This window comes from Vipera ursinii (assembly GCF_947247035.1).
Source record: "Vipera ursinii genome assembly, chromosome: 14".
Taxonomy (NCBI): domain Eukaryota; kingdom Metazoa; phylum Chordata; class Lepidosauria; order Squamata; family Viperidae; genus Vipera; species Vipera ursinii.
Window position 1 is genome coordinate 4,963,824 of NC_139527.1, and position 21,556 is coordinate 4,985,379.

Below are 21,556 nucleotides of genomic sequence, written 5' to 3' on the forward strand. Positions count from 1 at the left end.
CTACACATTTACTTCCTTGCACTTCAGCTGAGATGTTCCACCGCTCCTTTCCAGGACCTGCTTTTTCCCTGCTCTGTCAAACTCTTAATGGTGCTGCTTCAATCATTCCACCAGGAAGCCCCTGGCACCATCTGCCTAATAAGATGTTGCCCAAAAGCTTTGCAGGAAAACGAGAAGCTGTTCTGCGCTTGCCGCAGAGCTCTTGTTTCGCAGCAATTCTTTTTTTTAAAACAACAACAACAACAACGTTGCCGCATGACGCAGAGGGATGCTTCACGCAGGGAAGCAAGGACCAAGTCACAAATCACCCCGTCCTTTCCTGAGGGCCACCTGTTCCAAGTTTAAGCAGGGGGGGGGGCAAGAAGGTCCAAAGCAGAAAAGGGTACGAAGAAGCCTCTTCTGAATTCTTAAAAAGGGATAAGTGAATTTATTTTGCCAGGGAGGGGGAAGGATTCTTGATGCTCTCTGAGCTTGGTTGTTTTCCTGCAGACATTTCATTACCCAAACTACATACAACATCAGTACTGAGTGCTAACATCATGAGCACCGAGGATGTTACCGAGTTGGGTAATGAAATGTCTGCAAGAAAACAACCAAGCACCATCCATCAGCACCAAGGACCCCACAGTCCTCCTCCTCCTCCTCCTCCTCCTCCTCCTCCTCCTCCTCCTCCTCCTCCTCCTCCTCCTCTCCACAAACCCCACTTCCTTCTAACACTGATGATGTTACCTAGTTTGGTAATGAAATGTCTACAAGAAAACAACCAAGCACCATCCATCAGCACCAAGGACCCCACAGTCGTCGTCCTCCTCCTCCTCCTCCTCCTCTCCGCAAACCCCACTTCCTTCTGGCACTGATGATGTTACCTAGTGGGGTCTGCAAGAAAACCCCCAAGCTCAGAGAGCGTCAAGGATCTCACATTTCAACCCTGAACTACAAACATTTTCCTTTATTGAGATTTTTAAAAAAAAATTATGAAGGCGGATACCACTCTTAAAATGAATTTGGTTGTAGTGTGGTGGTTTGCAAGAAGCACTGTGGTAGGGTGGGGAGATTACCGAGGAGGGGAATACCCAGATATTAAATCCAATAAACCGAGGTTCGATTAATGTTAGGCAAATATGCCGCTAGTCCTCAGCGTACAATCACAAGTGGGCCCAGAATTTCCACCGCTAAGTAAGGCAATCGCTGAGCGAGCCAGATGCAATTTTACAACCTCCCTTTGCTACGGTTGTTAAAACGACTCACCACATCTGGGAAGCAAATCGCGCATGGTCATTAAGCCAACCAGACTTGCCCTGTTGACTTTGTTCCTCAGAAGCCCTCTGAGAAGGTCACAAATGGGGCGGTGGTCACATGACCCAGGATGCTGCAACCATTGTAAATGCATCCTGGTTGCCAAGCACCCAAAATTTTGACCTCGTGAAGGTGAGGATGCTGCAGGGATGGTAAGTGTGAAGGATCCCTTTTTCTGGTCCTGTTGCAATTTTGAGTGGTATAGATCCCGCTCCTTCCAGCGGGATCTAAAAACTTATTTATTTGAGCAATCCGGCCTGGTTTGATGGGTTAAGGGTTGGGTTTTTAACATGTTTTTAATTACTGTTTATATCGTGCATAATATTTAATTGTTTTTTTTAACTTTTGTACTTCGTTTTTAATATTTTGCCCTGTACACCGCCCTGAGTCCTTCGGGAGAAGGGCGGTATAAAAAATTTAATAAATATAAATATAAAATATAAAAACCCGAGGGCTATCTGTGGAGCACAAACTCAGCATTTAGGTATGCATCTAGGGATCCCCTAGTCTCCTCCATGCTTTCAAGCCACATGGTATTCACAGGGTTGAATTTCAACAGAATTAGCCCCCACCCCATGAATCCATCAATCAAAACAGCCTTATAGAAGACACCCCCCCCAAGCACAAGTATTTGTTTTTTGTTCGTCTGTAATGAAAGAAGAAGAAGGAGGCAATGGCCTTTCGCAAAGCTAACTTTAGCAACATTTTCCTTGGGGCTAAATTTAAATCTATAATTAAGACCAAGAGAAAGGGGATGTGGATGTCTCTTCTTAATAGGCCTGCTATTTCTAGAAAAAAATAAAAAAAATAAAAAACAACTCAGCAGGCCTGCCTTCTCTATTTCCTGAGCGATAATGCAGCGGGTTGGGTGTGTGTGTGTGTGTGGGGGTGATTTATAGATTGGTTGGTCCCCTCCCGTGGGATTTTCGTGCTCAAAACCCCTTTGAAAATCGAGCTGCAAAGAAGAGCTGAGTTGCCCCCAAGAGGAGCCATGAATTTCAGCCATGGAGTGAATTATACCAGCCCTTGAAGGAGGCGACCGGCAAAAGGATCCCTAGGGCATCGCGTCGGCGCTTCATACACATCTACAGTATCAATACCGTGCGTTAAAACAAAGCAAAAACACCTTCCAACTTTTAAGATTTCTCTACAGCCTCAGGAGGAACCTGAGATTGTTCCAGATGTTGCTGAACTACAAAAGCTAGCGTCCTCCACCACTGGATAGGCTCTGGAGTCCCACAACAGCTGGAGGACCACCCCACCCCACCCCAGGTTTCTCATCAACTAATTCAACCGCGTGGCATAATGCGATTTATTTCCCATTTTAAGAGAGGAAGAAAAGCCAGAGAGAAGGTAGAATTATAGGCAGAATAGCCTGATCCCCCATTCTTGGAATGGATTTTTTTGGGTGGCAGAAAGGGACCCCCTCCCCACTGCCTCAGTGACCCTGATGAAAAGGCAGAACAGCAACCCCTTTGTTTCCAGAGATTCAATTCTGGTCCCGCAAGTGGTCTAAGCTGGTGGTTGGAACGAACGAAATTGAGTCAGCCCCGTCGTGGAAAAAAATTAAGAACTCTGGATTTATTCATTAGAACTTCAATTTACATGATTTCAGACCTTCCTTTTCCATGCTGGCAGAAGGAACACCTTGTGTGTCATTCTTCTGCTTGGCGTGAGGACCTCCCATCCGTTGGCCAGGGTGAAAGCTTTCCACCTATCTTCTTTCATTGTTGGTCCCATTTATGGTGGCAATCATGAATCGGACGCCTTTGATTGCAATACGATTGTCCCGGAGCTCATTCTCATAAATCAATCAAACACCCCATGATTTTGGACTTGGGCCTCGCTCAGCTCAGATAGGGAAGCGACACACTGGAGAACCACAGCTAGGAAGGTGCCACAGATCTATAATGGATTCCTGACTGAGCCTGGCCATTCGCTCAGACAGCTAGGAGAAGCCAGAGAACTGGCCAACCAAACAAGACAAGAGCAGAGGAAGAAATACGCCGGCAACAAGAGAAGAGCCGCCACTGATGGTCGCATCACAGGAAGCATAGACGGTGCGGCCATTAAGAAGCTGTAAAGGACGGAAGTTGTTGATCATTTTCTGCGGTGTCCCAGCTGGACTTTTGAAGTACGTCGTGTCCACAAATATATTCAGCTAAAATAAGGGAAAGAGAAGAAAGAGAAGAGAAGGAGAGCTCTGCAGCCAGTCCAATATCTCCGTACATTTGTCAATTGGTGGTCAGCCATCTTGACAACCCTGAAATGTGGACGGTTTTTGTTGGAAATGAAAAGACCAGCTTCAAACGTGAGGATGGGGGCAGTGTGGTTGTTACCTGAGATCTGCTGAGGGGGATCTGCTCTTCAAATACTGTCCAGCTGACCGCTTCATTGCAGTCTGGTGTGGTGAGAGATCCTTTGTAGCGGTAATATTTGGACAAGGAAGCTAAGCTGGGGAGAAGATTGCTCAAGGAGAAGGTGGATGCCATGTCAACATATTCTCCTAGGCAAAAGCATAACCATGATTAGTAGTGGAGAAGAAGAAGAAGAAGAAGAAGAAGAAGAAGAAGAAGAAGAAGAAGAAGAAGAAGAAGAAGAAGAAGAAGAAGAAGAAGAAGAAGAAGAAGAAGAAGAAGAAGAAGAAGAAGAAGCTCCATTCTGGAATGGTGCAGGATAAGATGAAAGGAAGTTAACACGGTTGTGTGACAGACACCCAGTACTCATTCAAAGAAAGCACAGAAGATGTGATGTTCTCACCTCAGAACCTCCGAAGGTGTTGAGGGCTTCCAATTGATTTGGCCTCCTCATAGGACCACAGCTCCTCAGGTTACTAAAGGACTTGTGACAACAATTTTGAGCTAGGAATTGGGCTCCCCATCCCACTCCATCCCCACACCCCAGAAATCTAGAGTATATCTTACTCAATTCAGAAAACCTACTTCAGAACACACATGAGCACCAATAATGATGTGTTTCATGAAAGCAGCTGCATCTTATTCCAGGCTTGAGTAGCTGCAGCTGAAGCCTCCCCACAGCATCCATGCAGTCCGGGGTGGGGGTGGGGTGGGGAGACATAGCTGCTTTAATGAGTCATCGACAGCTGCTTTAATGAGTCATACACAGAAGAAGCATTCATCTTCTGGTGCTCGGATAAGATGCTCACCTGCACGAGAGATGTTTCTCAGGCTGGCAACCACAGTGTTGTAATTAGTGTTATCCGTGTCTGCTACCTGCATGATAACGGGAAGAAGTCAGTTCTAGAACCTGCAAGGTAGCCAAAGGCAGGAAAAGTAGGTGGACATCTATTGTCCTCTACAGAGGACGACCAGTTATTTGAAAGACTGGTTTTTTTCAACTCTGGTTTAAATAACAACAACGACAACAACAAAACAAGCAGTTCTTGAAGCTCTCCACCCAAGATAGCAGCAGCTGGACATCGCCTTAAAACTGATCCAAAGAATCCTAATCCTTTATTTCTGGAGATTCAACCTAATCAAAGGAATGTGGTGTCCTTGGTACTCTCTGACCTTGGTGGTTTGCTTGCAGACATCCTTATCCAGGGAGCAAGCCCACATTCCATAGCACTGATGTTGTTATCTAGTTGGGTCATGAAAGGTCTCCAAGCCCAGAGAGCACCAAGGATCCCACTGTTCAATCCTGAACTTCTATTCTAATCAAAGAAATTCAAAATGAATCATGCTTTTCTGGTTCATGTTGCCCCATTGGAGCTTAGCAGCTAGGATGGAGTAACGAATTTGGGGTGGGGTGGGGGGGAAAACAAACCTGAACATTCTTGTTACAGCCTACAGACTGAAGGAACTGCACCCCCAAGGCTTCACAAGCTCTTAACATACACTTTTTCATGAGAAAACTTTGACATAATGGCAAGTATATTTGTGGAACCGTACCTTGAACAGAAAACTCAGGACCGCGAATCCGTTTGGATGTTGCTTAGCTTCATCGATGGTTTTGCATTTGGTGTTCATGTGTACGATGTGCAGCTGTGAATAAAGGAACAGAAGGACCAATAAAGGAACATTCCTCTATCGTTCAACTTCTTCTCAATTCATTCCTGCCTCCCCATTGTCTTTGTTCCTTAGATAGCCAACATCTCTAGGCCCAAAGGTGCTTTTTCAAGAGGCAACTGGACTTCCTTTGTTTTTAATAATAAATAATAATAATAAAGTTGGAAGGGACCTTGGAGGTCATCTAGTCCAAACCCCTGCTCAGGCAGGAAACCCTATACCACCTCAGACAAATGGCTGTCCAGTCTCTTCTTGAAAACTTCCAGTGTTGGAGCATTCACCACTTCTGGAGGCAGGTTGTTCCACTGGTTAATTGTTCTAACTGTCAGGAAATTTCTCTAGGTTGCTTCTCTCCTTGATTAGTTTCCATCCGTTGCTTCTTCTCCTGCCTTCGGGCGCTTTGGAGAATAGCTTGACTCCCTCTTCTTTGGGTCAGCCCCTGAGATACTGGAACACTGCTATCATGTCCCCTCTCGTCCTTCTCTTCATTAAACTAGACATACCCATTTCCAGAAACCTTGAAGTCCTTGAAGACGTTTAGCTTCTCATCCAAGAAGCTTCTTGAGTTCTGAAGAAGTTCTGAAGGACGGAAGTTCTGAAGAACCGAAGGAGCTTCTTGGGTGAGAAGCGAAACGTCTTCCAGGAAAAAACCAAAGAAGTCCAGTTGCCTCTTGAAGAAACACCTTTGGGGCAACCATGACTACACACACAATGTCTGCAGAGAGCTTCCCTTTCCCCCCCCCCTCTGAAAATTATTTCCATGTTTGCAAAATTCATAATTTTCATACAGAAGCCTTCATCAACCACTGCAGGAAGAGATGGGCTGTTTTGTCTATCTTGTCACTGGGACTTCCAAAAGCAGGAGGGAAAAAAAGATTTTGAGTTGTTTTTCCAGGTTTTTCACCATATTTGGGGGCAATTCCTTAATTCCTTAATAGAACAAGTTAATGTCCTGTGTCTTTGCCCTCTTTCCTGCTGACATCTATGGGAGGGGAATATTTCCTGAATGATTGATAGGACTATCTTTACATGCCATAACATGCTGAGGACTTTAAGAGGGCTTCACACACACACACACCCTAAAAATTCTGCTTTGTCATTTATTTATTTATTTATTTATTTATTTATTTATTTATTTATTTATTTATTTATTTATTTATTTATTTATTTATTTATTTAGTATACCGCCCTTCTCCCGAAGGACTCAGGGCGGTGAACAGGGCAGTACTTGTTAAAAGACAAAATACAAAATACAAAAATACAAAAATTAAAAGAGAATTAAACAGAATGCCCACAACTCTTACAATTAGTTAAAACACATTAAAAATAGGTGAAAACACATTAATAAAACCCAACCCCATCCCATCAGGCCAGGCCAGCTTGTTCGAAGAGGTGAGTCTTTAGATCGCGCCGGAAGGAGCGGAGGTCGGGCGCCATCCGGAGCTCAACCGGAAGATGGTTCCATAAATCCGGTGCGCCCACAGAGAACGCCCTCCCCGTGGGGGCCACCAGTCGGCATTCTTTGACCGGTGGCACCCTGAGGAGGCCCTCTCTGTGGGAGCGTACTGGGCAGAGGGAAGTTGGCGCCGGCCGCAGGTGCTCCCCAAGGTATTCCGGACCCATGCCATGTAGGGCTTTGTAGGTCATTACCAGCATATTAAATTTACTAAAATGGTAGGTTTTTGTGACTTTGTGACACAGAAGACTGTGTGTCTGAATATTCCCAAGTTTTATGTTTTTAAGACATGGTCAGGCCTTTATTTCTAGATGGACCTAAAGCAGATCAACTGCACGCACATATGCCAAGCCGTTCAAAGATAAATAAACACTAACATCCCCAAACAAAACAACAGCCCATATTGTGGGTTTAATAACAGTCTAATTTTATAGTTCTCAAGACGATGCCATGGTTAAGGGGTTGTAGCCACATTAATACCACGATATTGGATTGAAGTCCTCCTTGGTGCTTGAGTCTAAAGGGATGCAATGGGGAAAGTAATGGATGCATTTGACCAAATAAAGTTGAACTGGAAGAGCTGCCCCGTTCACAACTATCAAAGGAGGGCAAGGCAAAGACGCCATGAAATTTGAAAGCCGGTCGTGCTGATGTGTCGATGGTGAACGGAGAGGGGGCAATCCCTGAACTCTGAAAAATGGTCATTTGAAACTTCTGAAAAGCAATAACATCCCCGCCAGTTCTCCAGCAACTCACTGGATGGTTAAACTACATGAAATGAAATGACAGAGGAGGGCTCAAGATCAACCTCAGCTGCTCAAAAGCCCTTTTGATGTCTACCGCCAGGGTGAAGAGTTGGATTGTGTTTAGTCAAGTAGACCAAATGGAGGGGGCCTCTCAGGCGGGCCTTAATTAATAGCTACTTTCTTTGAAAAACAGAGAAGTCATTTGAGGTTGCTGATTGTTCCCTTTGAACAAGCATCCCGGAGAAGTTTACACCCCCAGTCCCCCCCCCCCACTTTGCACATTTAAAAAACAAAAGAACTAAGCAGTTCTTGGAACCGGCCTGATTAAAACTGTGCTGAGCACCTTTTTTTTTTCTTTTTCTTCATTGTGAGTAAAATGGACTGGCCTGTGCGGACCCACAACCATCATCTCAGAAAGAAGAAGAAGAAAAATACTGATGTTCTGTCAATCAGAGTAGATAAGAGGAGATAGATAGAAGATAGAAAGATAGAAAGATGGATGGATAGGTAAATAGATAGATAGATAGATAGATAGATAGATAGATAGATAGATAGATAGATAGATAGATAGATAGATAGATAGGTGGGTGGGTGGGTGGGTGGGTGGGTGGGTGGGTGGGTGGGTGGGTGGGTGGGTGGGTGGATGGATAGATAGATAGATAGATAGATAGATAGATAGATAGATAGATAGATAGATAGATAGATAGATAGATAGATGATGGATAGATGGATGGATAGATAGATAGATAGATAGATAGATAGATAGATAGATAGATGATAGATAGATAGATAGATAGATAGATAGATAGATAGATAGATAGATAGATAGATAGATAGATGATGGATAGATGGATGGATAGATAGATAGATAGATAGATAGATAGATAGATAGATAGATAGATAGATAGATGGATGGATGGATGGATGGATGGATGGATGGATGGATGGATGGATAGATAGATAGATAGATAGATAGATAGATAGATAGATAGATAGATAGATAGATAGATAGATAGATAGATAGATAGATAGATAATGGATGGATGGATGAGAGAGAGAGAGAGATGGGTGGAACAATAGATGATAGATAGCTATAAACATTTATTCACCAGTTTTCTAAATATATTTTGCACTACGTTTGTACAACCATAAACAGCACAGTATATACTTCTCCTCCTCCTCCTCCTCCATCCCTTCCTTTCTCCCTCCCTTCCTCCCTCCCCCCTCTCTCTCTCCAGCTTTGTTCCCTATCCATCTGATGACCATCCCAAAAATAACCCATGTCATACCAGGTGCTCTTCAGCGTAGTTTCAGCGGCACCCTGAACCTGCTAACAAAGCCCAATGCTTAACTTACTTCCATGGGGTACTGTATCCCATCCATGTAGTGTTCTGAGCCATTCCTCTTGAGGTCCCCCCAATGGAAGTGGAACTGCAAGGCCCGGTAGGTGTCCCTCAGGCCCCCTCTGGTGATGTTGATTTGTTCGGCAGCAGACGCTCCATCCAAGATCATTTTGACTAGAGGGAAAGTCAACTTGTAAACACAGTTTCAGAGACAAAAAAAGGACCAGTCTACTGAGCTGGGAGCTAACCAGGCTTCCTCACCTCTACCAGCCTTCTGAGAGAGGAAAAAAATATATTAGAGGAGCTATAAGTCAAGAAATCTGGGTTTGGGTTCAAGATTGGGACGACCCCTGCGGAGGAAATCCCAACCTCACCGGCCCACCTTCATCGCCATTGTTCAAGAGTCTCCATCTGCCTGGAGGCGCCTGGTCATAGCCTTCAAACAGAATTTCATCCAGGCTCCGGTCCCGCCGCACTTTTCTTCGATCGATGTTAATGGGAGACTGGTTCTGTCCCCCACATCCGGACGTGATCTCCTTCCAGTGAGAAGGGCCTAAAGAGAGCAGAAGAACATTGCGGAGAAAAGGACTTTGCGCATGGTGCCTGAGAGTAGCCGGCCTCGATTTTTTTTTAAAAAAAATTATATCCAGCCTTGATTATTTTTAGAAATAATTCAAGGTGGTGAACATACCTAATACTCCCCCCCTTTTTTTCTTCTATTTCTCCCACAACAGCCCTGCGAGGTTGGTTGGGATGAGAATGAATAAGAATGAGACTGGCCCAAGGTCACCCAGCCAGCTTTCATGCCTAAGGCAGGACTAGAACTCACCGTCTCCTGGTGATTGTCCCAAAGTCACCCAGCCAGCTTTCATGCCTAAGGCAGGACTAAAAAAATTACTAATAATTTTTTAAAAAATCAAACAAGGAAGCCACCGTCTCTGGGACTTTTTTTTTTCCAAAAAAAGCTTCTAGATTCCAAATAGATTCTAGATAAAATAAGAAGATGCCACTATGAGTCAGACTTTTGTTTAGATGTCAACCCATCTGGCTAGGGGAAAAAATGAAGATATAGAAAGAAAGCCAGTTTGGTGGAGTTGGACCCCCACAAGGAACAATAAAAGGGTGCTGTGTGGTTTATGACTCCGGGTATGGATGTTTTAAGGGTGTGTCCCCACATCTGGCACCCACTGACGGTGGGAAAGATGGGAGCTTTTGTTCTTCATAAAACATGAACTTTTCTTTAAAAGTAGAATATTCTCAGTAGCTCAGCAGCCTCACTGACACTGGAACAGCATTAAAAGTATGAGCTTCTGATAGGTATACATAATTTTAAAAAGTGAAGATGGAGGAGGACGAGGAAGAGGAGGAGGAGGAAGGGGAAGATGGAATGAGGAGCTGAAATAAGCACAGAATAGTTGCACTGTTCATTTCTGAGACTAAAGTATCTTCTGATTGAAACACAAATAGAAAGCAAAATTAGAGTTTGATTCACACCATCCCTAAAAGGTAAAGGTAAAGGTTCCCCGCACATGCGTGCTAGTCGTTTCCGACTCTAGGGGCCGGTGCTCATCTCCGTTTCAAAGCCGAAGAGCCAGCGCTTGTCCGAGGACGTCTCCGTGGTCATGTGGCCGGCATGACTGGATGCCAAAGGCGCACGGAACGCTGTTACCTTCCCACCGGAGTGGTCCCTATTTTTCTACTTGCATTTTTATGTGGTTTCGAACTGCTAGGTTGGCAGAAGCTGGGACGAGTAACAGGCGCTCACTCTGCTACGCGGCACTCGGGATTCGACCCGCCAAACTGCCGACCTTCCGATCGACAAGCTCAGCGTCCTAACCCACTGAGCCACCGCATCCCTATGCACCATCCCTAGTTAAATATAAAACCTAAATATAAAGCCTCTCCCCAAGAATCACTAAGCGTGGTCTCTCAGCTACTTGTTTCATATTGTACTGGTAAGAATATCTCGCGGTGTCTCCCATTACGTCACATCAAACTTCTCAACCTGTTTTCCCTCCAGATGCATTGGGACTACTACATCCATTAGCCACGCTAGCTGAGAGTCATAAGAGATGCATTCTTATTGCATGTGAAGGTACCCTTTTGGGGAAATGCATCTCAGACTAAAAGACCAAAACTCTTTCCAAGGAGTATCTTCAGAAATCTGTCTCCAGTACTCACCACATTTAGGGTCCTGGGAATCGTAGCACCAAAGGCCTGGAAAAGTAGGGGATGGAGGGTGGAGAAGACAAAATTTGTATTAGCAAAAATAGAAAAATAAGAACTAATCAAGAATGAACTCTGGTAGTGTGGTCCCATAGATGCTTTCTCAAAAGGCAACTGGACTTTTTGTTTTTCCTTGAAGGTGTTTTGCTTCTCATCCAAGAAGCTTCTTCGGTTCTGATCGAATGGTGGAGAATGGAAGGATTTGTATTCCTCGCAAATCCTTCCATTCTCCACCACTCAGCCAGAACCGAAGAAGCTTCTTGGATGAGAAGCCAAATGTCTTCAAGGAAAAACAAAAGTCCAGTTGCCTTTTGAAAAAGCATCTATGGGACCACCGTGACCTGGATGACATTTAACTCTAGTGGTAGCACTAAAAACCGCCCTGAGTCCTTCGGGAGAAGGGCGGTATACAAATTTAATTAATTAAATAAATAAATAAATAAAAATCTCAATCCAGTTAAAGCAGCACAGAAGCAAGAAAAAGATTTTGATGGAGATTGTCTTTTGGAATAGAATAGAGCTGGAAGGAGGTCTTCTATTCCAGCCCCCTGTCTAAGCGGGAGAACCTATGCCATCTCAGACAAGTGACTGTCTAGCCTCTTCTTAAAAATCTCCACGATTTCTGGTGGCAAGCTGTTCCATTGGTTAACTGTCCTCCCTGTCAGGAAGTTTCTCCTTGATTCCAGGTTGCTTCTCTCCTTGATTAGTTTCCGTCTGTTAATTCCTGTCCTGCCCTCATGGTGCTTTGGAGAATAACGTGACCCCCTCTTCTTTGTGGCAGCCCCTCAAATACTGGGATACTGCTATCCTGTCTCCCCTATTTCTTCTCTTCTTTAGACTAGCCAAGCCCAAGTCCTGCAGCCGTTCTTCGTAAAAAGTCTGACTGTCCGATCCATAATAATAATAATAATAATAATAATAATAATAATAATAATAATAATAATAATAATAATAATAAGAAGAAGAAGAAGAAGAAGAAGAAGAAGAAGAAGAAGAAGAAGAAGAAGAAGAAGAAGAAGAAGAAGAAGAAGAAGAAGAAGTTGGAAGTGACCTTGGAGGTCATCTAGTCCAACCCCCTGCTCAGGCAGGAAACCTTATACCATTTCAGGCAAATGGCTGTCCAGTCTCTTCTTAAAAACCTCCAGTGTTGGAGCATTCACCGCTTCTGGAGGCAGGTTGTTCCACTGGTTAATTGTTCTCACTGTCAGGAAGTTTCTCCTTAGTTCTAGGTTGCTTCTCTCCTTGATTGGTTTCCATCCGTTGCTTCTTGTCCTGTTCTCAGGTACTTTGGAGAATAGCTTGACTCCCTCTTGTTTGGGGCAGCCCCTGAGATATTGGAACACTGCTATTATGTCACCCCTCACCCTTCTCTTCATGAAACTACACATACCCAATTCCAGCAACCGTTCCCTATATGTTTTAGCCTCCAGTCCCCCAATCATCTTTGTTGCTCTTCTCTGTACCCTTTCTAGAGTCTCGACATCTTTTTTACATCGTGGTGACCAAAACTGGATGCCGTATTCCAGGTGTGGCCATCTTCTTCCTGCTCCTTATACTCCAGTTAATTATGGAGGTGTCTGCCTGAGCCACTTCCAAATGAACGGTTGCGGGAACTGGGTGTGTCTCGTCTAACTAGATATGATAGTGGTCTTCCAATATTTGAGGAACTGCCACAGAAATGAGGGAGTCAACTTATTTGCCAAAGCATCAAAGAGCAGGACAAGAAATGACGGGTGGAAACCTATCAAGAAGAGAAGCAACCTAGAATTAAGGAGAAACTTCCTGACAGTGAGAACAATTAATCAGTGGAATGGATTGCCTTCAGACATTGTGGGTGCTCCATCACTGGAGGCTTTTAAGAAGAGACTGGATCCCCATTTGTTCCGGCTTCAACAAAGCAGGGGGTTGGACTAGAAGACCTCCAAGGTCCCTCCCGAGCCTATTATTCTGCCTTCTAAATTCCTACTGTCGACACCCTTATCTCTCCTTGTACGTTTCCACCCATTCCAAATATTACTCAGAGCTCTCCATCCCTCCGTTTCGTAGCAGAACGGAAGGACCAAGAAGTCTCGTTTCATTTTTAGCCGAGCAAAAGTCAAGAAGAAGAGTTGGGTCTCGCTTCTCGTCCCAATCTCCCTCCCCCAGCTAAGACTTAAAGTTGGGTTGCAGAAGAGAGAAGCAGAGATCAATTTCTTTTAAGAAACAAAAATAAAAAAAAATAAACCCTCCAAAGAAAACAACAACCCGCGTCCATCCCTCACGCTTTAGGGACAAAGGTTCCTTCCAGTTGTCTCTCTGACAATCACGTCTGATTTAGCTTTATTGCTCCCAAGCCAAAATCATCAGGAAGAGAGCTGGGCAATCAATGGCGCAAATGGAAAAACTAACGTCAGGAACTTTTAACTGAGCTGAGCTCGTTTTAAAAATATATATATATATCAGACTTTTCTCTCTTGATTGACCAGTTGTGAGCTAGAAGGTTTGGAGAGAAGCTCAGAGGAAAAACACGGCAGGTAACCATCAAGAAGGTGCATCTGGAAAGCAGTGTTCGATATTCCTCCACCCCCACCTCCAATTTAGGACATTCTTCCTTTTAGAAAATAATATTTCTAGCTCAGGATTGGGGTCCTTGGTGCTCTCTGAGCTCAATGGTCTTCTTGCAGACGTTTCATTACCAAACTAGGCAACATCATCAGTGCTAGAAGGGAGTGGAATTTATGGAGAGGAGGAGGGAGGGAGGGAGGGAGGGAGGGACTGACTATGGGGTCCTAGGTACTCTCTGAGCTTGTTTGTTTCTTGCAGACATTTCATGACCCAACTAGGTAACATCATCAGTGCTAGAAGGGAGTGGGGTTTGTGGAGAGGAGGAGGAGGAGGAGGAGGAGGAGGAGGAGAAGGAGGAGGAGGAGGAGGAGAAGGAGGAGGAGGAGGAGGAGGAGGAGGAGGAGGAGGAGGAGGAGGAGGAAGAAGACTCTGGGATCCTTGGTGCTCTCTGAGCTTGGTGGTTTTCTTGCAGACGTTTCATTACCTAGCTAGGTAATATCATCAGAACTAGAAAGGGATTTAGGGAGAAGAGGTGCGAGGGAAGAAGGAAGGAAGGAAGGAAGGAAGGAAGGAAGGAAGGAAGGAAGGAAGGAAGGAAGGAAGGAAGGAAGGAAGGAAGGAAGGAAGGACTATGGGGTCCTTGGTGCTCTCTGAGCTGGGTGGTTTTCTTGCAGACGTTTCCTTACCGAACTAGGTAACATCATCAGTGGTAAACATCTGCAAGAAAACCACCAAACTCAAGAGAGCACCAAGTACCCTACTTTCTTTTTAAATGATGGTTGGGGGGTTTTTTTTGGGTTTCTAATCATTCAACCCAGAGCAATGCAAACCTTGGACAAAACTGGAGCCAGAAGTGAATCTGATCTGATTTATCATCATACTTAGTTAGAAGGGTGTAATTCATTTGTATCCTGCCTTTATTATTTTTAGAAATAAGGCAAGTCAACGGACATATCCGACACACCTAGAAGGCCTCCAAGGTCCCTTCCCACTCTGTTATTCTGCTAAAAAAAATTTTTTGTTGTAGATGCCGTCTTGATTTAAAGATCGTTATTTTCTTGGCCATGAGCTGAAACCCCAAAATCAGTGAAGCCCTGAAGACCACAACCTTCTGTTTCCCTAAAAAAAAATCAAAGTCTTTCGAAAACTTTTAAAAATGCTTTTGATCTCTTCCCCAGCCTTTTAAATTACTGACCAAAGGCTCTCCTTTTTCCTTTAGTTCGACCTCTCTGTTGCTCTTAAAAAGAGAGAGAGAAAGCTTTTTATTTTTTATCTTCGGTCTATTAATAATAGATCTAAAAGGTTTTTTTTTATCATGCATCGACAGCGGTCTCTCACTGAACTATGCCACATTCAATATTAGCTCTTCTCCTCTAATTAACCCTGGAATCTGCCTGTATTTATTTTTATAACATCCCCATTGCAAGCTGATTGACTTCTCACCCATCTTGCAAATATTCTCAGCACAGGCAATCCTTGATTTACCGTCAGGAATGAGCCTCCCCCCCCCCCCCAGTTTTCATGGCTAAGCAAGGCAGTTGCTGTGCATTTTGCCCCATTTCAGTGTTAGGGTCTCCTATTTGAGCAGGGGGTTGGACTAGAAGACCTCCACGGTCCCTTCCAACTCTGGTATTCTGTATTCTGTACAGCAGAATGCAGCAAAAGAAGGATGGAAAAAGTCTTGAATGTATTTGGGTCAGTGTAAAAGGAGAATAGAATAGAATAGAATAGAATAGAATAGAATAGAATAGAATAGAATAGAATAGAATAGAATAGAATAGAATAGAATAGAATAGAATAGAATAGAATAACAGAAAGAATAAAATTAGAATAGAATAGAATAGAATAGAATAGAATAGAATAGAATAGAATAGAATAGAATAGAATAGAATAACAGAAAGAATAATATTAGAATAGAATAGAATAGAATAGAATAGAATAACAGAAAGAATAAAATTAGAATAGAATAGAATAGAATAGAATAGAATAGAATAACAGAAAGAATAAAATTAGAATAGAATAGAATAGAATAGAATAGAATAAAATAGAATAGAATAGAATAGAATAGAATAGAATAGAATAGAATAGAATAGAATAGAATAGAATAGAATAGAATAACAGAAAGAATAAAATTAGAATAGAATAGAATAGAATAGAATAGAATAGAATAGAATAGAATAGAATAGAATAGAATAGAATAGAATAGAATAACAGAAAGAATAAAATTAGATTAGAATAGAATAGAATAGAATAGAATAGAATAGAATAGAATAGAATAGAATAACAGAAAGAATAAAATTAGAATAGAATAGAATAGAATAGAATAGAATAGAATAGAATAGAATTAGGACAGGACAGGACAGAACAGAACAGAATAGAATTAGGATAGGATAAGGATAAGGATAGAACAGAACAGAACAGAACAGTATAGAATAGAATAACTTTATGGTCCCTTTAAATGTACACTAATGGCATACCTTAAAATGAAATTTCATTGCATACAGCTCTCAAAGGGTCACTACCTCCAATATACACTACCGTACATAAATATGACAAAAAAAATGGCATTGCCCTAGGTCAGGGGTAGGCAACCTTGGCTCTTTTATGACTCGTGGACTTCAACTCCCAGAATTCCTGAGCCAGCATGCCTAATGGAAGATCAAACAGATTCTTGACAAACCTAGCAGACAACTTTGTCTCCCAAAAAGTAGAGAAGGGAACTAGACAGTCAGCTCCCCTGGGCTTAATTCTCACTAATGGAGATGAAATGATAGAGGGGAGGGGGGTTGAAGTTACAGGAACCATGGGGGAAGAGAGTGACCATGCAATATTGTGCAAGCATTTTTTTTTAAAAAAAATAATGTTTTTGTTTCAAATGATTCACTGAATGTTTTATCCCCAGCTAGAATTACCAGCCAGGTTTGTAAGGAGCGAAGAGCACCATCTAGTGAACGTGGCATACCATTTCCTATGCTTCTTTTAAGGAGCCAGAAGATAGGGGAGGTGGAAATTCAATTTAATTCCTCACCTGCTCACTTCCCCCATTTTGTACTGGGAGAAAGAAAGAAAGAAAGAAAGAAAGAAAGAAAGAAAGAAAGAAAGAAAGAAAGAAAGAAAGAAAGAAAGAAAGAAAGAAAGAAAGAAAGAAAGAGAGAGAGAGAAAGAAAGGAAAGAAAGAAAGAGAGAGAGAGAGAGAGAGAGAAAGAAAGAAAGAAAGAAAGAAAGAAAGAAAGAAAGAAAGAAAGAAAGAAAGAAAGAAAGAAAGAAAGAAAGAAAGAAAGAAAGAAAATAATCAAAGACCTTCAATAACTCTATTGAAGAAGCCAGTTGCAGCAAACCTGGATGTGGAAAGCAATCACATATGCTAATTTCAAGGATGCTTCTTTTTCTGTAGCCGATTCCCAGAGAGTGGGAATTTCCCCACTCAAGCCCATTCCTTGTAGGAAAGTTGGAAAGAGGTTTTCCAATCACTTCCTTTTCAAATCAGCCTCCCGTAAAGCTTGCTTAAGCCTCCCCATTTGGCCACCTCCCCAAAGAGGTTGCAGTCAACAACTCTCCTTCCTCTGAAACCAGATGCAACCTGTCCTTTGCTTGTATTTTAGCCCACCGTGCTAACTTTCTGCATTGACTTGCTTTGCTTTGCATTCTTACGGGAGGGAGAGAGAGGGGGGAGAAGAAAAGAAAGAGAGAGAGAGAGAGAGGGAGAGAGAGAGGGAGGAAGAGAGAGAGAGAGAGAAAGAGAGAGAGAAGGTGAAAGAAAGTGAAAGGGTGAGAGAAGAAAAAGATTTAAAAAGAAAGAGAAAGACTGGAATGGAGAGAGCAAGAGAGACAGAGCGAGGGAGAGAAAAAGGAGAAGAGAGAAGAAAGAGCAAGAGAGAAAGTGAGTGAGTGAGTGAGAAGCAAACAGAGAAAGGAGAAAAGGACAAGGAGAGAGAGAGAGAGAATCTCCTCTGAGTAATAACCCTATTCGACTTGGCAGGAAGCAGATATGCTTTGCAGTCAAAAGCCAAGAGCCATCAGCTTGAAGTGTGGCAAGCTAAGATCGCCGCATTCATTTATCTCTCGACTTTCCTGGCAACTCAGGAGCGCAGAGGTGAGGTGTCCAAACCTCGTGGCATGGAGAAGATGACTCAGAGACAATTCAAAACTTGCAAAGGTCCAGTGGAGTGATCAGAGCGCCATGTTGATCTAATGGTTAAGGCATTAGACTGGAAAGCAGGAGACAGCGAGTCCTCATCCCACCTCAGGCATGAAAGCTGGCTGGGGGACTCTGGGCCAGTCACCGGGAGACGGTGAGTTCTAGTCCCGCCTGAGGCACAACTTTGGGCCAATTGTCAGGAGACAATGAGTTGTAGTCCTGCCTTGAGCGTGAAAGCCAGATAGATGACTTTGGGCCAATCACCAGGAGACAGTGAGTTCTAGTCCCGGCTTTGGGCCAATCACCAGGAGTCAGAGAGTTCTAGTCCCGCCTGAGGCACAACTTTGGGCCAATTGTCAGGAGACAATGAGTTGTAGTCCTGCCTTGAGCATGAAAGCCAGATAGATGACTTTGGGCCAATCACCAGGAGACAGTGAGTTCTAGTCCCGCCTTTGGGCCAATCACCAGGAGTCAGAGAGTTCTAGTCCTGCCTTAGGCACAACTTTGGGCCAATCATCAGGAGACAATGAGTTCTAGTCCCAACTTTGGGCCAATCACCGGGAGATGGTGAGTTCTAGTCCCGCCTTAGGCACAACTTTGGGCCAATCATCACGAGACAATGAGTTGTAGTCCTGCCTTGAGCATGAAAACCAGATAGATGACTTTGGGCCAATCACCAGGAGACAGTGAGTTCTAGTCCCGACTTTGGGCCAATCACCGGGAGACGGTGAGTTCTAGTCCCGCCTTAGGCACAACTTTGGGCCAATCGTCAGGAGACAATGAGTTGTAGTCCTGCCTTGAGCATGAAAGCCAGATAGATGACTTTGGGCCAATCACCAGGAGACAGTGAGTTCTAGTCCCGACTTTGGGCCAATCAGCAGGAGACTGGGAGTTCTAGTCCCGCCTTAGGCACAACTTTGGGCCAATCCTCAGGAGACAATGAGTTGTAGTCCTGCCTTGAGCATGAAAGCCAGAGAGATGACTTTGGGCCAATCAGCAGGAGACTGGGAGTTCTAGTCCTGCCTTGGGCATGAAAGCCAGCTGGGTGACTTTGGGCCAGTTACTCTCTCCCAGTCCATGACTGGTTGAAGAGAGGATCCACCACTCAACTAAGACTTTTCTCAAGAAGCGTAACCCCAGGATCAAAGATAACAAGAGCTGAACTAGCCCGCCCACCAGGAAATCTAAACTGGAAACCAGCTAAAGTATCAACAACTGAGTCAAAAATTACAGAATGCAGGGTAGTCCTTGACTTATAACCACAAGTGAGCCCAAAACATATATTGCCGAAAATTTGTTAAGTGAGTTCTGCCCCATTTTACGATTTCTCTCGCCACATTTCCTAAGTGAATCGCTGCGGTTGTTAAATTAAGAACACGGTTGTTAAAGGAATCTGGTTTCTCCATGGACTTCGCTTGCCAGGAGGTCGCAAGAGGGGATCCCCATGACCCTGGGTCACTGCAACAGTCATAAATGTGAGTCAGTTGCTGAATGTTGATTACCTGTGACCATGGGGATGCTGCAACGGGCGTTAAGGGTGGGAAATGGTCATGAGTTCCCCGGTAACTTTGAGCGGTTGCTAAATGAACCACCGTTAGGTCGAGGACTACCTGCAATTCATTTTTGTAAATCTAGTCCCACTGACCTCCATAGCTGAGATTGGTTTAATATACATTGGTTTTGTAATTATTGCATTGTTACTATGATTATTGCAAGTGTTAAACAGTAGAGATAACACTACAGTATGACACCAGAGAAGAAGTTAAGAGTTTGGGGAGGGCGGGGGGGGGGGGGCGGAATGGCTTCTAAGTCGAAGCCGTTTTTCCTAGATTCCTATCAACCACCTCCTTAAAACCAGTTCAAGTTAGTTCAGCTCTGGCGAGACAGCTCTTCGCTACCAGAAGATGGACCCTTTTTCTCATTTTTGTCAAGCCGGAGTTTGGATTTGTTGATTTCACGAAGCCGAGCCCAATCTCCACTTTTGGTATTTCAGAAAAGGCCGGGGGGGGGGGTGGAAGAAAAGAAAAGAAAGAATTTCAACTGCTAGGATGAACTCTAAGCGCTTCCAAAGACTGAGGTGGAAGGAGGAAAAACGCGGAGATGTCTTGAAAAGTTACAGCTTTCCATGCCGCCCTGGAGGAGCCGACACAATGCGCTCGCAACACCTCTCCCATGTTTAAAACCCCCAATAGAAAGAGATTCCCCCCCCATGCCTACTGAAGATTATTCTAGTAAGAAATACAGAATAGGGACGGAGTTGGAAGGGACATTGGAGGTCTTCTAGTCCCACCCCCTGCTCATGCAGGAGACCCTATGCCACTTCAGACCAATAGTTGTCCAACCTCTTCTTGAAAACCTCCAGTATTGGAGCATTCTCAACTTCTGGGGGGCAAGTTCTTCCACTGGTTGATTGTTCTAACCGTCATGAAATTCCGCCTTAGTTCTAGATTGCTTCTCCTCTCTTGGATCTCCATCGGCTGCTTCTCTTCCTGCTGTCAGAGGCTTTGGAGAATAGGTCAACCCCCTCTTCTTGGTGACGGCCCCTCAAACCTGTGACAGCCTCTCTTAAAGGAGAAGAGTTTTTGGCCCAAAGATCTTCTCCACACTTCCCTTGAATGTCCCTAAGCTGCTTTTTCAGGAGGAAACCGGTGGGGTAATGGAAGGATCGTCCCCAGCCTCCAGTCAAGAGCTGAAGAAGCTTCTTGGATGGGAAACGAAATGTCTTCAAAGAAAAAAAACCAAGGAAGTCCAGTTGCCTCCTGGAAAAAAAACACCTTTGGGACCACCCTGACCTTGGATGGTGGAGGATCTCCACAGACATGCCCCTGAATAGAACTGACATCAGTTGAGGAGGACACCGGGGGCTGGATCTCCAACTGACAGCTGTCACGGAATGAGGCAAACAAGAGACAAAAGTGGGGAGGCTCCACACGGGAGAGAGCTAAATCCAGGAACGTTGACCTTTGTGCCGTGACCTTCTCCCAGGAACCAACAAGTGTTTTAAGAGCCAGCCGATCCAAGCGGAGAGAAAAGGGCAAGGTTAAAGATAGACCAAGATCTCCTCCTCAAGCAGAGCGCAGCCAAGAGTTCCAAGCTCACAATGGCTTAAGCTAAGCAGCACCCAAATAATGATTTACCCATCCCCAAATTTTTGTCGGTGAAATGAAGAAGACAAAAAAAAAAGGCTTTCTCCTTCGGGACTTGATTCCTACACTCAAAGGATTCTCTTCCAAGTGTATTTGGGGCGAACTCTGTTTGGATAGAGGCTTGCGGTTCGGACTCGGGGGTGGTGGGGGGGAAGAAAAAAAAAAGGATCCCGTAAATTTGTCCACCCGCAGCAGACTCGCCCAATTCTCCCCTCCCCAAACCCGGAGGCTGCCCCCACCAGCCCGACAGAGGAAGGGATTCCATCCTTCGAACTCACCTGTTGTCTCCGCATGGACCATCCAAGAAAAAGCCAAGAAAGTTATCCCCAGAAGCTCTGACATTTTCCTCCCGAGCATGAGAGACCTCAGGGGGAAAAAAAAAACTCTGCCTGGAATTCCAGATGGGGAGACACCTCACCCCCCCACCTGGGATTCCAGATGGGGAGACTCCAGCAAACAGGCAGGCAGGCAGGCAGGCAGGCGTCCTTGGTTCTTGGCTGCCACCTCGGAAAACCCCAAGGGAACGTCGTGGAGGGCTCGCTGCTCAGAGGGATGCGTCCTTAAGAGTCGTGTTCCCCCCACCTTGACAGGGATGGAGGTGGTTCCCTCGGCCTCTGCCGCTGTCAAAAAAAA

General features: G+C 44.3%; 1 protein-coding gene across 1 annotated transcript; it reads right to left on the reverse strand.

Moving 5' to 3' along the window:
* Window positions 1-2,918: 2,918 nt before the first annotated feature.
* On the reverse strand, window positions 2,919-21,526 carry LOC310646838 (carbonic anhydrase 15-like). The gene is made up of 8 exons (XM_083373588.1): window positions 21,202-21,526; window positions 11,051-11,086; window positions 9,252-9,422; window positions 8,883-9,043; window positions 5,208-5,300; window positions 4,463-4,529; window positions 3,636-3,802; window positions 2,919-3,457 (listed from the first exon to the last, which is right to left on the reverse strand). The coding sequence occupies exons 1-8, from the start codon at window positions 21,278-21,280 to the stop codon at window positions 3,245-3,247; spliced, it is 987 nt and encodes a 328-aa protein (XP_083229714.1). The 5' UTR covers window positions 21,281-21,526; the 3' UTR covers window positions 2,919-3,244.
* Window positions 21,527-21,556: the final 30 nt, after the last annotated feature.

Bases quoted from the DNA above. Each gene is read 5' to 3' on its own strand.
- LOC310646838 (XM_083373588.1), bottom strand. From the start codon at position 21,280: ATGCTCGGGAGGAAAATGTCAGAGCTTCTGGGGATAACTTTCTTGGCT. The intron at 11,087-21,201 runs GTGAGTTCGAAG...CTACTTTTCCAG, and splicing joins GGTCCATGCGGAGACAACAG to GCCTTTGGTGCTACGATTCC. The intron at 3,803-4,462 runs GTGAGCATCTTA...GCTTTTGCCTAG, and splicing joins GAGAAACATCTCTCGTGCAG to GAGAATATGTTGACATGGCA.